Source organism: Salmo salar, chromosome 15, assembly GCF_965601325.2.
Source record: "Salmo salar chromosome 15, fSalSal1, whole genome shotgun sequence".
Lineage (NCBI taxonomy): Eukaryota > Metazoa > Chordata > Actinopteri > Salmoniformes > Salmonidae > Salmo > Salmo salar.
In genome coordinates, this window is record NC_138305.1 from 65180746 (window position 1) to 65196067 (window position 15322).

The 15322-nt window shown below is 42.1% G+C and overlaps 1 protein-coding gene across 2 annotated transcripts; it reads right to left on the bottom strand.

Moving 5' to 3' along the window:
• Window positions 1–6230: 6230 nt before the first annotated feature.
• b3galt4 (beta-1,3-galactosyltransferase 4) lies at window positions 6231–12175 on the bottom strand. Of its 2 annotated transcripts, none has more exons than XM_014145392.3 (2): window positions 11876–12175; window positions 6231–9140 (listed from the first exon to the last, which is right to left on the bottom strand). In XM_014145392.3, the coding sequence occupies exon 2, from the start codon at window positions 8918–8920 to the stop codon at window positions 7814–7816; it is 1107 nt and encodes a 368-aa protein (XP_014000867.2). In that variant the 5' UTR covers window positions 8921–9140; window positions 11876–12175; the 3' UTR covers window positions 6231–7813. The 2 variants fall into 2 exon arrangements, with proteins under 2 accessions (XP_014000867.2, XP_014000865.2); XM_014145390.3 differs by having other exon boundaries at window positions 6231–9156.
• Between the last annotated feature and the right edge of the window lie 3147 nt (window positions 12176–15322).

A 15322-nucleotide genomic window follows, 5' to 3' on the forward strand; every position in this document is an offset into this window, starting at 1 on the left:
GTAAACAATAATACATTGGTTATTCTATTTATCCTTCACACAGTAGCAAAGAGATGAGTGTTGTCAAATTATGTCCCCACGTCTGAAAATTCCAAGATGTTCTTTTGTCAACAACATTTTGTAAACTGCATTTGACTGTATTGGATCTCAACTGATTGCAGAAAAGCCCTCTGCAGCAGTGGACTGAATCCCTCTCTGGGTCAGACAAATCATTACTCCCAGCATAGAGAAATTCATAAATGTCCACTATTCACACTCTACTTGCTAAACATCACAGTTACATACTTTAATGGAACGGGGATAAAAATAAATGGAAGCATTTCGCTGCCGAAAGTCAATTGAAAAGGCAAATGGACAAAAATGATAAATCTATCATGTTTGTAATTCCTTTTCCTAAATGGGTATGCATTTGTGACAAACTTCTAATTGAAGTTCAAAGTAATATATAGCATTATCATTTTCATGATTGAGCCTGCCAAATAGTAAAGTTTGAAATAGCAAAGTTTGTTTAATATGTGACCATCAGGCTCGATTTGGTCTTATGTAGCTAAATGTGTTTTTACATTGGATAAAAGTAGAGGCTCAGAGCTAGAAAATGGTATATCATACATTACAGTTGAGGAACATTGGGAAAGTAAATCTGCTTTGAATGTTGACAAACTTGTAAACCCACTTTTGGCCTGTGAATGTTTTGGTACACCTACTGGAGAGCTCTTCTTTGTCTACACTAGAGGTCGACCGATAATGATTTTTCAACGTCGATACCGATTATTGGAGGACCAAAAAAGCCGCTACCGATTAATCGGCCAATTTTATTTATTTGTAATAATGACAATTACAACAATACTGAATGAACACTTATTTTAACTTAATATAATACATCAATAAAATCAATTTAGCCTCAAATAAATAATGAAACATGTTCAATTTGGTTTAAATAATGCAAAACAAAGTGTTGGAGAAGAAAGTAAAAGTGCAATATGTGCCATGTAAGAAAGCTAACGTTTAAGTGCCTTACTCAGAACATGGGAACATATGAAAGCGGGTGGTTTCTTTTAACACGAGTCTTCAATATTCCCAGGTAAGAAGTTTTAGGTTGTAGTGATTATAGGAATAATAGGACTATTTCTCTATACGATTTGTATTTCATATACCTTTGACTATTGGATGTTCTTATAGGCACTTTAGTATTGCCAGTGTAACAGTATAGCTTCCGTCCCTCTCCTCGCTCCTACCTGGGCTCGAACCAGGAACCACATCGACAACAGCCACCCTCGAAGCAGCGTTACCCATGTAGAGGAAGGGGAACAACTACTCCAAGTCTCAGAGCGAGTGACGTTTGAAACGCTATTAGCGCACACCCCGCTAACTAGCTAGCCATTTCACATCGGTTACACCAGCCTAATCTTGGGAGTTGACAGGCTTGAAGGGGTGGGTATAATTTGCGGAACGTTCCAACAGGAATCTGTTCCAAAAAACGTAAAGTAAAAGGTTGCCAACTAACAACTCATACAAAGTAGCAACGCATACAAACCTAGCTAACTAGCTGCCGAATAGGCATCAACTCACCACATAGCTTATTCTTAATGTTTGTCCATAGGCAACCAGAGTGAGGACAGACATTTTTCGGAATAAACGTGATGAGTGAAAAACGCAATGAAATAGACCACTCTCTACCTGGTATCTTATTCTGCCGCTATACAACTTTGTATGCCTTGTTTTTTGGCAACCTTGTTATTTACGAAGTTTTTGGAATAGATTCCTGTTGGAACGTTCCACAAATTACACCCACCCGGCTTGAAGTCATAAACAGCGCAATGCTTGAAGCACAGCGAAGGGCTGCTGGCAAAACGCACGAAAGTGCTGTTTGAATGAATGCTTACGAGCATGCTGGTGCCTACCACCGCTCAGTCAGACTGCTCTATCAAATCATAGACTTAATTATAATATACTGCTCAAAAAAATAAAGGGAACGCTTAAACAACACAATGTAACTCCAAGTCAATCACACTTCTGTGAAATCAAACTGTCCACTTAGGAAGCAACACTGATTGACAATACATTTCACATGCTGTTGTGCAAATGGAATAGACAACAGGTGGAAATTATAGGCAATCAGCAAGACACCCCCAATAAAGGAGTGGTTCTGCAGGTGGGGACCACAGACCACTTCTCAGTTCCTATGCTTCCTGGCTGATGTTTTGGTCACTTTTGAATGCTGGCGGTGCTTTCACTCTAGTGGTAGCATGAGGCGGAGTCTACAACCCACACAAGTGGCTCAGGTAGTGCAGCTCATTCAGGATGGCACATCAATGCGAGCTGTGGCAAGAAGGTTTGCTGTGTCTGTCAGCGTAGTGTCCAGAGCATGGAGGCGCTACCAGGAGACAGGCCAGTACATCAGGAGACGTGGAGGAGGCCGTAGGAGGGCAACAACCCAGCAGCAGGACCGCTACCTCCGCCTTTGTGCAAGGAGGGGCACTGCCAGAGCCCTGCAAAATGACCTCCAGCAGGCCACAAATGTGCATGTGTCTGCTCAAATGGTCAGAAACAGACTCCATGAGGGTGGTATGAGGGCCCGACGTCCACAGGTGGGGGTTGTGCTTACAGCCCAACACCGTGCAGGACGTTTGGCATTTGCTAGAGAACACCAAGATTGGCAAATTCGCCACTGGCGCCCTGTGCTCTTCACAGATGAAAGCAGGTTCACACTGAGCACATGACAGACGTGACAGAGTCTGGAGACGCCGTGGAGAACGTTCTGCTGCCTGCAACATCCTCCAGCATGACCGGTTTGGCGGTGGGTCAGTCATGGTGTGGGGTGGAATTTCTTTGGGGGGCCGCACAGCCCTCCATGTGCTCGCCAGAGGTAGCCTGACTGCCATTAGGTACCGAGATGAGATCCTCAGACCCCTTGTGAGACCATATGCTGGTGCGGTTGGCCCTGGGTTCCTCCTAATGCAAGACAATGCTAGACCTTATGTGGCTGGAGTGTGTCAGCAGTTCCTGCAAGAGGAAGGCATTGATGCTATGGACTGGCCCGCCCGTTCCCCAGACCTGAATCCAATTGAGCACATCTGGGACATCATGTCTCGCTCCATCCACCAACACCACGTTGCACCACAGACTGTCCAGGAGTTGGCAGATGCTTTAGTCCAGGTCTGGGAGGACATCCCTCAGGAGGACATCCGCCACCTCATCAGGAGCATGCCCAGGCATTGTAGGGAGGTCATACAGGCACGTGGAGGCCACACACACTACTGAGCCTCATTTTGACTTTAAGGACATTACATCAAAGTTGGATCAGCCTGTAGTGTGGTTTTCCACTTTAATTTTGAGTGTGACTCCAAATTCAGACCTCCATGGGTTGATAAATTGGATTTCCATTGATTATTTTTGTGTGATTTTGTTGTCAGCACATTCAACTATGTAAACAAAAAAGTATTTAATAAGATTATTTCATTCATTCAGATCTAGGATGTGTTATTTTAGTGTTCCCTTTATTTTTTTTTGAGCAGTGTATAATAAACACTCAAATACGAGCCTTAGGTCATTAATATGGTCGAATCCGGAAACTATCATCTCGAAAACAAGTTTTCTTTCAGAGAAATACGGAACCGTTCCGTATTTTATCTAACGGGTGGCATTCCTAAGTCTAAATGTTCCTGTTACATTGCACAACCTTTAATGTTATGTCATAATTACGTAAAATTCTGGCAAATTAGTTCGCAATGAGCCAGGCGGCCCAAACTGTTGCATATACCCTGACTCTGCATGCAATGAACGCTAGAGATGTGACACAATTTCATGTTAGCAGACAATATTAACTAAATATGCAGGTTTAAAAATATATACTTGTGTATTGATTTTAAAGAAAAGCATTGATGTTTATGGTTAGGTACATTGGTGCAACGACAGTGCTTTTTTTGCAAATGCGCTTGTTAAATCAACACCCGTTTGTCAAAGTAGGCTGTGATTCAATGAGAAATTAACAGGCACCGCATCAATTATATGCAACGCAGGACACGTTAGATAACTACACATGGTTGATGATATTACTAGTTTAACTAGTGATTATGTTAAGATTTATAGTTTTTTATAAGATAAGTTTAATGCTAGCTAGCAACTTACCTTGGATTCTTGCTGCCCTCATGTAACAGGTAGTCAGCCTGCCATGCAGGCTCCTCGTGGAGTGCAATGTAAGGCAGGTGGTTAGAGCGTTGGACTAGTAACCGAAGGTTGCAAAAACGAATCCCCCCTGAACAAGGCAGTTAACCCCCGTTCCTAGGCCGTCATTGAAAATAAGAATGTGTTCTTAATCTGACTTGTCTAGTTAAATAAAGGTGTAAAAAAAAAATCATATATATATTTTTTTTTGGACAAATCGGTGGCCAAAAAAAACGATTACCGATTGTTATGAAAACTTGAAATCGGCCCTAATTATTCGGCCATTCCGATTAATCGGTCGACCTCTAGTCTACACCCATTTAACATAGTTCACACCCTCTTAAGCCTTAGCCCCACCCATCTCTTTAAGGATTCACATGTGAGACACGTGCTGAACCAGTAGTTCCCAACCTTTTTTGGTTACTGTACCACCAACAGTATTTTGCTCTGCCTGGAGTACCCCCGAATTACCCCCTCTTGCATTTTACCAGTAAGCCTATGGTTTCATGAGTCTTCTCAAGTACCCCCTGTGGATAGGTAATGTACCCCCCGGGGTCCTAGTACCCCTGGTAGTGAACCACTGTGCTAAACGGTGAGTACGGTAGTGTACTAAACAACCAAAGAGTTCAAGACTAAAGGCTGGTTTATACTACATCTATCGACATGTCTGTATACAGTTGTCGTAGTGGCATCATGAACATTCTATTATCGTCTGACATCAAAGTTGTCGTTGTCGTTATGAAAAGTATTAACACAAAAACGACAGGCTGCATGACATCAGCAGCCTGGGGGTCCAAAATGTCATAACTAGTGTATTTTAACACAAATAAACCCATCTGTTTAAAAATGAATGTAGTATGTCACTCTAGCAAACCAGGCAACTAAAAGCAACTTTCTAAATGAAGTTTTGGTTCGTTTGTAGCTTGTTAGCTAGCTAGCTACCATTAAGTTACCTGGCTAGGCAGTTCAAATAATGACTATATCATATAGCTGACCGTCTTAACTTTAGCTAATTTGTTATCATTATTACAGGAAAATAAATTCACAACTAGATCATTATTTACAAGATAATGGTGAGCTAATTACAGAAAATAGCTTACAGTTGCGAGTGTGACAAAATAAAAGCAGGGCATTCTACCGGAGGATTTTAGAACTTGGACGCTGACTTGTTGGCCTAACATTATATCCAAATTTGACTTTGGTGCAGTTGATGTTCTTCACATTAGCGTCTCTGGTAACACACACTATTTAAAATAAAACCTAAGTTTATTTCTCACATGCACAGGATACAGAAGGTGTAAACGGTACAGTAAAATGGTTACTTGCCCAGTGGAGTATTTTGTTTAAACATGTAGCTAGATAGCTAGCTAAACAATTAACTATAATCGCAACTCATAACATTACTACCCTGCATAAATCTACAGGTTGTTAAAGCTAACCAACTAGTTGGGCTCAATGTTAGCTAGCATGGAATGCAAATCGCAATGAAATACGTATATTACTACACAGATCATACACATAACGTTAGCTAGCAAGCCAGTCAGTCAGCTAACATTAGCTAGTTAGCTAACAGTACGCTTTAACTTGCAATGAAAATGACTTTCTGACTAAATTAGAAACGTATAATACCTGAAAATGTAGCTAGCTAGACTCTCTTACCCGTATACATGGATGAACGCTTCTCCCTCTCTGTCACGGATGCCATGGTTTCCCTTAGTTTGAAGATGTAATGTGCCCTCTTTTTGACTCCCTCCTCATTTGCAATCAAACGCTTGAATTTTCTCCATCTCCTTAGCTATCACACTCTGCTTCCACCAGGCATTACACTGACTTCAAAACAACTTTCAAAACCATTTCAAATGCCTTAAACACTTTTTTAGTCATTTCAAAAATGTCGCTTCAGAAAAGGATTACCTACACATACTAAGCAGCTCATGTTATAGACAGAAGCGTGCTACATGGCAGACCAATCCTAACTCATCTCTTGGCATGTGCAGCACATGCATTATCTCAGCCAATAATGGCTAGCGGGAAGGTTCCGGCCTTTTTCCATGGCTCAACTAGGCTCGTAATGTAATCGTTTTATTCGTATTTACAGATGGCATACACATTAATGGTTAAGGCACAAGAAAGTTCGCATGTTCCAGTAGGAATTTCTGGGCAAAAATGTATTTTTATGAAAAAAATTAATTTGTATTGAAATGCCTCTCCTGTGAAGTAGTGAAGTAGTTTCCTGAAACGAGTCACATATTTAAATTCCATGGTACTATCCAGTACAACACTGACATATTTAAAAACGGCATATAAATGCTTAAATGACAAACTATTTCTCATGTTTTTGCTTGTTGTGACTGCATTTTATTTTTGTCACAATTCATGCTTTCTCAGTTACAATTAACAATTATTTTCCAAACTCTGTGGTTTAAGACTGTCAAAATTCAAATGATCATTAAAATTCGATAAATCAATTGCAATCCTTAATTTTGTTATATAGTTTCCCCATTGCTCCTTTGCCTTTTCAATGTGTTAGACCTGTCAATCAAACACGGTTGGCGGTGTTTTGGTAATGTGAGGCGGAAGAGGTTGCCTGGGCATGCTAGCATACCAAATATTATGGCTACCGTATACTGACAAGATACATGTCTTTCCACCCTAACAATGGGAGTCGTTGTTCACAAAGCGACACGGCGGGCTGTCTAGCTCCCGCCTATCCTTTCTTTGGATTGGTGGATACAGCTCATTATTGTAATCCTTTTTTGAATATCCGATGAGGGATGTTGACAACCGCCCGCAACCGCCTGTATTCAGTGGAGAGAGAGGCTATGGTACTAGCCTCATGCCATGAATATGCATAGCCATCTAGAGACAACTCCGATTTAACGTGTTTTTTCTCAAAGTTGCCGGGATGTCATGTGTCCTACTTATAACAGACTCGTACCAACTTAATCATTACGAAACTTCTATTCGATCAAATAAACCTCATGTAGTAAATCAATTTTTTTGTTAACCGAATTCAACACCCTCTCATTGACTTCCATACAAAAACTCCTTGCTTGTTGGGCGAAACAATGAAAAAATGCCACATGCTGGAGGGAGTATGGAAAAGCATTGTCAATTGTCAATTGAGAATTAATGTAATTTGTCAGAATTCATGCTATCACAACAAGCAAATGAAATGGCAAACGTGAGAAATGATTTGTCATTTAAGCATTTACATTCGATTTTTAAATGTTTCTTTGTTGTACTGGATGAAATATCAAACACTGCTAAATTAATATAGGTGAAACACTAACATTAGGATATCCTGAATGTTATGCGTTTCCTGGTCAGTAATATTTTCATATCTACAGTATATGTCTGTGTAGTGTGTGTTTTAACAGTCTTAAAAATATATTCACACTAATTCCCTTCAACTGATTCATATAGCTTCAGCTTTTACAAAATGCTAGCGTAATAATCATCAACATAAAATACATTAAAGTATTCATAAAAGTCTATCAAAATAAAAGTACATTTTCACACTGCACAGTGATTCCTTATCGTAGCTAAAGAAATAGAGTGCTTGCCGCTTGTGCTATTCACAGTATTGGCAGAGGCACAGCCCCCCATAACACAATAGTATTTTCTATCCACAATGGCAATAACTCTCTCACAGACCCTGCTCCACCCCCAGAAAGGTCCCCAGCATGGCCCGGACTTTACAGACCCCCAGGGAGGCACGCATACCCAACCAGGAGCAGGGGGGAGGGGAGTGGACGTCAGCCCAGAACCGGAGCATCTCGCTGGGGGAGATGTGATGGATGGACACCATGGCCTGGTAGCAGCAGCGTGTGTAGGGCACCACAGGCCCACCAGAGAACAGTGGGCAGTGGGAGGGCAGCACTCCAGCCTCACGGGCACACAGACCCACAAACATGTCCTCGGGGGGCAGAGGAGTGGACGGATGCGAGGCAGCGGCCGTCAGGGAGATCTTGAGCAAGGCGGAGCGGGAGAGGATGTAGGCAGTGCCGCTGCAGTAGTCGGGGAAGACAGAGGCAGGGTACGCCCCTCTAGGGAGGTAGTGCTTACTGCCTGGGTTTCGGTCTGGAGCCACGTGGTGGTGGAGCCGGCCCAGGTACAGGTCCCCGTGCTCGTAGGTGCTGTTCAGGTAGTGCAGCAGGGCCCCAGGGTTGAACAGGACGTCATCGTCCACCTTGGCCAGGAAGTGGGCCTGGGGGCAGAAGCGTCGGGCCCAGCTCAGCATCGATAGGGTCTTCAGGGTCAGGTTGGAGTAGGACTCCCAGAAGCGCCCTTGGATCAGGTCCCCTCTTTCCCAGGACTCATCTATCAGCAGCTTGGCTAGCCCGGGGTCAGAGGCCACCCCGAGCATGAACAAGGTCATGACCTTATGACCCCTGACCTCCACCTCCCCACCCCACGTGTCCCGGATGGCCTGGCGGGCCCTCTGATTGGCTGGGGCGGAAGTCACCATGGTGATGAGGTAGGGCTTGGCATGCTGGCAGACATGAGGGCTGGGCATAAGGAGGTACTCCTCGGGTCTGGTTGGGAGGACACTCTGAGGGGGTATGATCCCCCCCTGTGCCTCTACCATTGTGTTCATATTCATGTATGTGGCCCATGACTCAATGGAGTCAATGAAGAGTAGAGCTAGCAGGGCAGCACTGACTATCAGCACACAGAGAGCAGGCACCACCCCGAACCGGCCCCCACGCTTCCCAAAGCGGGGCTTAAACACCCACAGCCCCTGCCCCACCATGACCTCCCTCCAACCTCCACACTGCAGCTCAAAAACTCACCCCTTCTCTCTGTCTCTTTATCCTCTGGTCTTCTCTCAGTCCAGCTTTATAACTCTGAATGTTTTGCTTTCCTCATGTTTTACTTCCTCGTTGTCTCTTGCATCTCTTCCTCGAACAACAGTTGATCTGCTAGCGGATAACTATCCAGGTTGTTGGTGGGTGTTGTGTGATGCTTTCACTCTGCAGACCAGTAAAACTGCGCGTTAAAGAGGCAAATAAAATTGGGGTTAACAGACAGACATTTACCTGGAGCTGTCAATGGCCTCAACACTCTACATGCATCAAAATGATGTCGCTATTCTCAGCGCAAATGAAAACGAAAGAGAGTAAGTCTTTCCACCTAGAGGTCCTTGGCAAAGCTCCTGAATGAGTGTTATCACACAGACTGATCCTATAAAAGATAAAAGATGTGTAGCAGTTGATTGGCTGCTATATAAATAACCTGATGATAAATATCACACTAACACATACAGTACCAGTCAAAGGTTTGGACACTCATTCAAGGGTTTTTCTTTATTTTTACTATTTTCTACATTGTAGGATAATAGTGAAGACATCAAAACTATGAAATAACACATATGGAATCATGTAATAACCAACATTTTATTAAACAAATCAAAATATATTTTAGATGTGAGATTCTTCAAAGTAGCCACACTTTGCCTTGATGACAGCTTTGCACACTCTTGGCATTCTCTCAACCAGCTTCATGAGGTAGTCACCTCGAATGCATTTCAATGAACAGGTATACCTAGATAAAAGTTGATTTGTCAAATTTCTTTCTGCATTTGAGCCAATCAGTTGGGTTGTGACAAGGTAGGGGTAGTATAGCTAAAATACTGATTCACGCAGTCTCCTCTGAACAGTTGATGTTGAGATGTGTCTGTTACTTGAACTCTGTGAAGCATTTATTTGAGCTGCAATTTCTGAGGCTGGTAACTCTAATGAACTTATCCTCTGCAGCAGAGGTAACTCTGGGTCTTCATGAGATCCAGTTTCATCATAGTGCTGGATGGTTTTTGCAACTGCACTTGAAGAACGTTCAAAGTTCTTGACATTTTCCGTATTGACTGACCTTCGTGTCTCAAAGTAATGATGGACTGTCATTTCTCTTTGCTTATTTGAGCTGTTCTTGCAATAATATGGACTTGGTCTTTTACCAAATAGGGCTTTCTTCTGTATACACCCTACCTTTCCACAACACGACTGATTGGCTCAAATGCATTAAGATGCATTAAAAAATTCCACAAATGAACATTTAACAAGACACACCTGTTAATTGAAATGCATTCCAGGTGACTACCTCATGAAGTTGGTTGAGAGAATGCCAAGAGTGTGCAAACTTGTCATCAAGGCAAAGAGTGGCTATTTGAAGAATCCCAAAAATATTTGGATTTGTTTAACACTTTTTCGGTTACTACATGATTCCATATGTGTTATTTCATAGTTTTGATGTCTTCAGTGGTGTAATGTACTTAAGATGTACTTTAAAGTATTTTTACTTAAGCACTTTTTTGGGGTATCTGTACTTTACTATTTATATTTTTGCCAACTTTTACTTTACTACATTCCTAAAGAAAATTATGTACTTTTTACTTCATACATTTACTTACTCCCTGACACCCAAAAGTACATGTTACATTTTGATGGGAAAATTGTCCAATACACACTTATCAATCTGGTGGACTTACTAAACACAAATGCTTTGTTTGTAAATTATGTCTGAGTGTTGGAGTGTGCCCCCTGGCTATCCAACAACAAAAAAAGAAACAAAATTGTGCCATCTGGTTTGCTTAATATAAGGAATTTGAAATGGTTTATACTTTTACTTTTGTATACTTAAGTACATTTGAGCAATTCCATTTACTTTTGATACTTAAGTATATTTAAAACCAAATATTTTTAGACTTTTACTCAAGTAGTATTTTACTGGGTGACTTTCACTTGAGTCATTTTCTACTAAGGTATCTTTACTTTTAGTCAAGTATGACAATTGAGTACTTTTTCCACCATTGATATATATACACATACACGTATAGGCTACACACCAACTACACCAGCCGAGATATCGTTAAAAACTCCTCCCTTCCACTTACAGGGAAGACAGTAACACCTACAGAACTTCCCCTCTGTAGAAAATGTTTAACAGCACAGCATTCCTGGGATTGGCTTGACTAGGCTACTGGGTACAGTTGTGCAGTGCGCGTTTTGGCACTATGAACGTTATGCTCTCGACATTGACGTGCTACATTTATCTGACTGTTTCAAATTTGATGTATTAGTGCCTTACGGGCAATTCAGATTGTTGTTTGAGGACCTCTTTAGCAAGGAATGTGTTTGTTTTTTATGATTGTGGTTTTTGTTTTTCTTTGTGTATTTCCTGTACTTATGTTGCTTGCTCTTGTATTTGTTTGTGATTGAAAATCGGATACTTTTGCTCTGTATTTCTGATCTTTATGTAATATGATATCTCTTTGAGCTTTTTGAATTGTTGTTTGTTGTAATACAGGCAACAGTTGCAAAATAGACCATGCTGCCAATTTAGATTCTCTGCTTAAATAAAGGTTAAAAAAATGTATTAAGTAAGTGTGATTCAAGACACCCAAATCCTGATCTTATATGACAAAGAAACCTATTGCATAGCACGTGTCAAACTCATTCCACAGAAGGCCAAGTCTCTGCTGGTTCTCTCCTCCCTTGTCCTTGATTAATGAATTAATGTCACTGATAAGTAAGGAATTCCCCTTAACTGTTTGTCTAGGTCTTAACTGAAAGGGGAAAAAACGAAATCCAGCAGACAGTAGGCCCATGGAATGAGTTTGACACCCCTGCTGTTTAGCCTAACAATCAAATGCTGTTTTCACGGCTGATATCATCTGAGCACGCTAATAAATAAAAACGCAATAACATCAAACCTTGAATCCAATGAAGACGACAGTGTCAACACATTCTGTCCATGGTTCCGTTTTGGTCCGCAATATTGTACGGCTTCAAATTCATTCCCGCTGAGCAGAAACAATTCGCCGCATCCGGATGCAGGCTGTACCATGCACTTAATAACAAACTTCCTCGGTGGTCACTTCATGCAAATGCATTTACTCCAGATAGACTGCATGTGTGTCGCGTTTTATTAATGTAGGACTATTTGTAAGCTTTAATTGAGAAGATATTAGAAGAACATACATGTATAATGTAGGATATTCTTGCGTTTGGCATTTCTTCTGTTCTTGATATTTGTATGACATCTTGTGGACATATCTGGAAATGTAGCCTAACTTGTCAAGCATCTTTGTGGGGCACTGTTTTAACTGATAATGCGTTACTATGCTACTTGTATGAATGACAATAGCATACTCCACTGCTTTATGGTGACAATCAATAGCTCAACATATAACTTGAGACTGATGTTTGATTATAATAGCCCTACTACTTTTTAGTACTCATTTATTTTTTGTATTTTTTAACCTTTATTTAACTAATCAGTGCTAAAGGTGTGCATGTGACATAATCTTTTACAAGAAGAGATTGTCTGCATCTCAAATGACACACTATAGGCCTAGTAGTGGCTCACTATATAGAGAATGCGGACTTGAATGGGGTCATTTAAGATTTTATCTCCATTGATGGGATTGATAAAGTTACAAAATTCAAGCCCAGGCACTGTGTGATTGAGAGAGTGACAGTGATATTCGAAACCCTGTAGGTGCACCCATCTCCATGTGTACATATTTAGAAAACACAAGAAAAACAAAGTGTCACGATTTGGACAGACATTTTTATTTCAACAACAATTAGCTATGAAGCCTGGGGAAGCAATGTAATGCCATCTGAAATATACACAGAACAAAAAAATAAACACAACATGCAACCATTCCAAAGATTTAGCTGAGTTAAAGTTCATATAAGGAAATTAATTAGGCCCTCATTTATGGATTTCACATTATTAGGCAAGGATGCCGCAATGAGTGGGCCTATGCCCACTGGGGAGCCAGGCCCAGCCAATCAGAATGAGTTTTTCCCCATAATAGGGCTTTATTACGGACAGAAGTAGACCTCAATGTTGGATGTGGCTTATGGTAGAGAAATTAACATTAAATTATCTGGCAACAGCTCTGGTGGACAATCCTACAGTCACCCTTCTAATTGGATGCTCCCTCAAAACTTGACACATCTGTGGCATTGTGTTGTGACAAAATTGCACATTTTAGAGGGGCCTTTAGCCTAGTGGTTAGAGTGTTGGGCCAGTAACCAAAAGGTTGCTAGATCAAATCCCCAAGCTGACAAGGTAAAAAGCTGTCATTCTGCCCCTGAACAAGCCAGTTAACCTGACTGTTCCTAGGCCATCATTGTAAATAAGAATTTGTTATTTACTGACTTGTCTAGTTAAAGGTAAAACAAAATATATACACTGCTCAAAAAAATAAAGGGAACACTTAAACAACACATCCTAGATCTGAATGAAAGAAATAATCTTATTAAATACTTTTTTCTTTACATAGTTGAATGTGCTGACAACAAAATCACACAAAAATAATCAATGGAAATCCAATTTATCAACCCATGGAGGTCTGGATTTGGAGTCACACTCAAAATTAAAGTGGAAAACCACACTACAGGCTGATCCAACTTTGATGTAATGTCCTTAAAACAAGTCAAAATGAGGCTCAGTAGTGTGTGTGGCCTCCACGTGCCTGTATGACCTCCCTACAACGCCTGGGCATGCTCCCGATGAGGTGACAGATGGTCTCCTGAGGGATCTCCTCCCAGACCTGGACTAAAGCATCCGCCAACTCCTGGACAGTCTGTGGTGCAACGTGGCGTTGGTGGATGAAGCGAGACATGATGTCCCAGATGTGCTCAATTGGATTCAGGTCTGGGGAACGGGCGGGCCAGTCCATAGCATCAATGCCTTCCTCTTGCAGGAACTGCTGACACACTCCAGCCACATGAGGTCTAGCATTGTCTTGCATTAGGAGGAACCCAAGGCCAACCGCACCAGCATATGCTCTCACAAGGGGTCTGAGGATCTCATCTCGGTACCTAATGGCAGTCAGGCTACCTATGGCGAGCACATGGAGGGCTGTGCGGCCCCCCCAAAGAAATGCCACCCCACACCATGACTGACCCACCGCCAAACCGGTCATGCTGGAGGATGTTGCAGGCAGCAGAACGTTCTCCACGGCGTCTCCAGACTCTGTCACGTCTGTCACGTGCTCAGTGTGAACCTGCTTTCATCTGTGAAGAGCACAGGGCGCCAGTGGCGAATTTGCCAATCTTGGTGTTCTCTGGCAAATGCCAAACGTCCTGCACGGTGTTGGGCTGTAAGCACAACCCCCACCTGTGGACGTCGGGCCCTCATACCACCCTCATGGAGTCTGTTTCAGACCGTTTGAGCAGACACATGCACATTTGTGGCCTGCTGGAGGTCATTTTGCAGGGCTCTGGCAGTGCTTCTCCTGCTCCTCCTTGCACAAAGGCGGAGGTAGCGGTCCTGCTGCTGGGTTGTTGCCCTCCTACGGCCTCCTCCACGTCTCCTGATGTACTGGCCTGTCTCCTGGTAGCGCCTCCATGCTCTGGACACTACGCTGACAGACACAGAAAACCTTCTTGCCACAGCTCGCATTGATGTGCCATACTGGATGAGCTGCACTACCTGAGCCACTTGTGTGGGTTGTAGACTCCGTCTCACCGCCAGCATTCAAAAGTGACCAAAACATCAGCCAGGAAGCATAGGAACTGAGAAGTGGTCTGTGGTCCCCACCTGCAGAACCACTCCTTTATTGGGGGTGTCTTGCTGATTGCCTATAATTTCCACCTGTTGTCTATTCCATTTGCATAACAGCATGTGAAATTTATTGTCAATCAGTGTTGCTTTCTAAGTGGACAGTTTGATTTCACAGAAGTGTGATTGACTTGGAGTTACATTGTGTTGTTTAAGTGTTCCCTTTATTTTTTTGAGCATTGTATAAAAAACTATCATCCTATATCGAATCTCCCAATCAAATCAAATCAAATCAAATTTAATTTATTTTTATATAGCCCTTCGTACATCAGCTGATATTCTCAAAGTGCTGTACAGAAACCCAGCCTAAAACCCCAAACAGCAAGCAAAGCATGTGAAAGAAGCACGGTGGCTAGGAAAAACTCCCTAGGAAAAACTCCCTAGAAAGGCCAAAAACCTAGGAAGAAACCTAGAGAGGAACCAGGCTATGAGGGGTGGCCAGTCCTCTTCTGGCTGTGCAGGGTGGATATTATAACAGAACATGGTCAAAATGTTAAAATGTTAAAATGTTCATAAATGACCAGCATGGTCAAATAATAATAATCATAGTAGTTGTCGAGGGTGCAACAAGCACGTCCGG

Coding starts and splice junctions, on each gene's coding strand:
- b3galt4 (XM_014145392.3), bottom strand. CDS start 8,920: ATGGTGGGGCAGGGGCTGTGGGTGTTTAAGCCCCGCTTTGGGAAGCGT.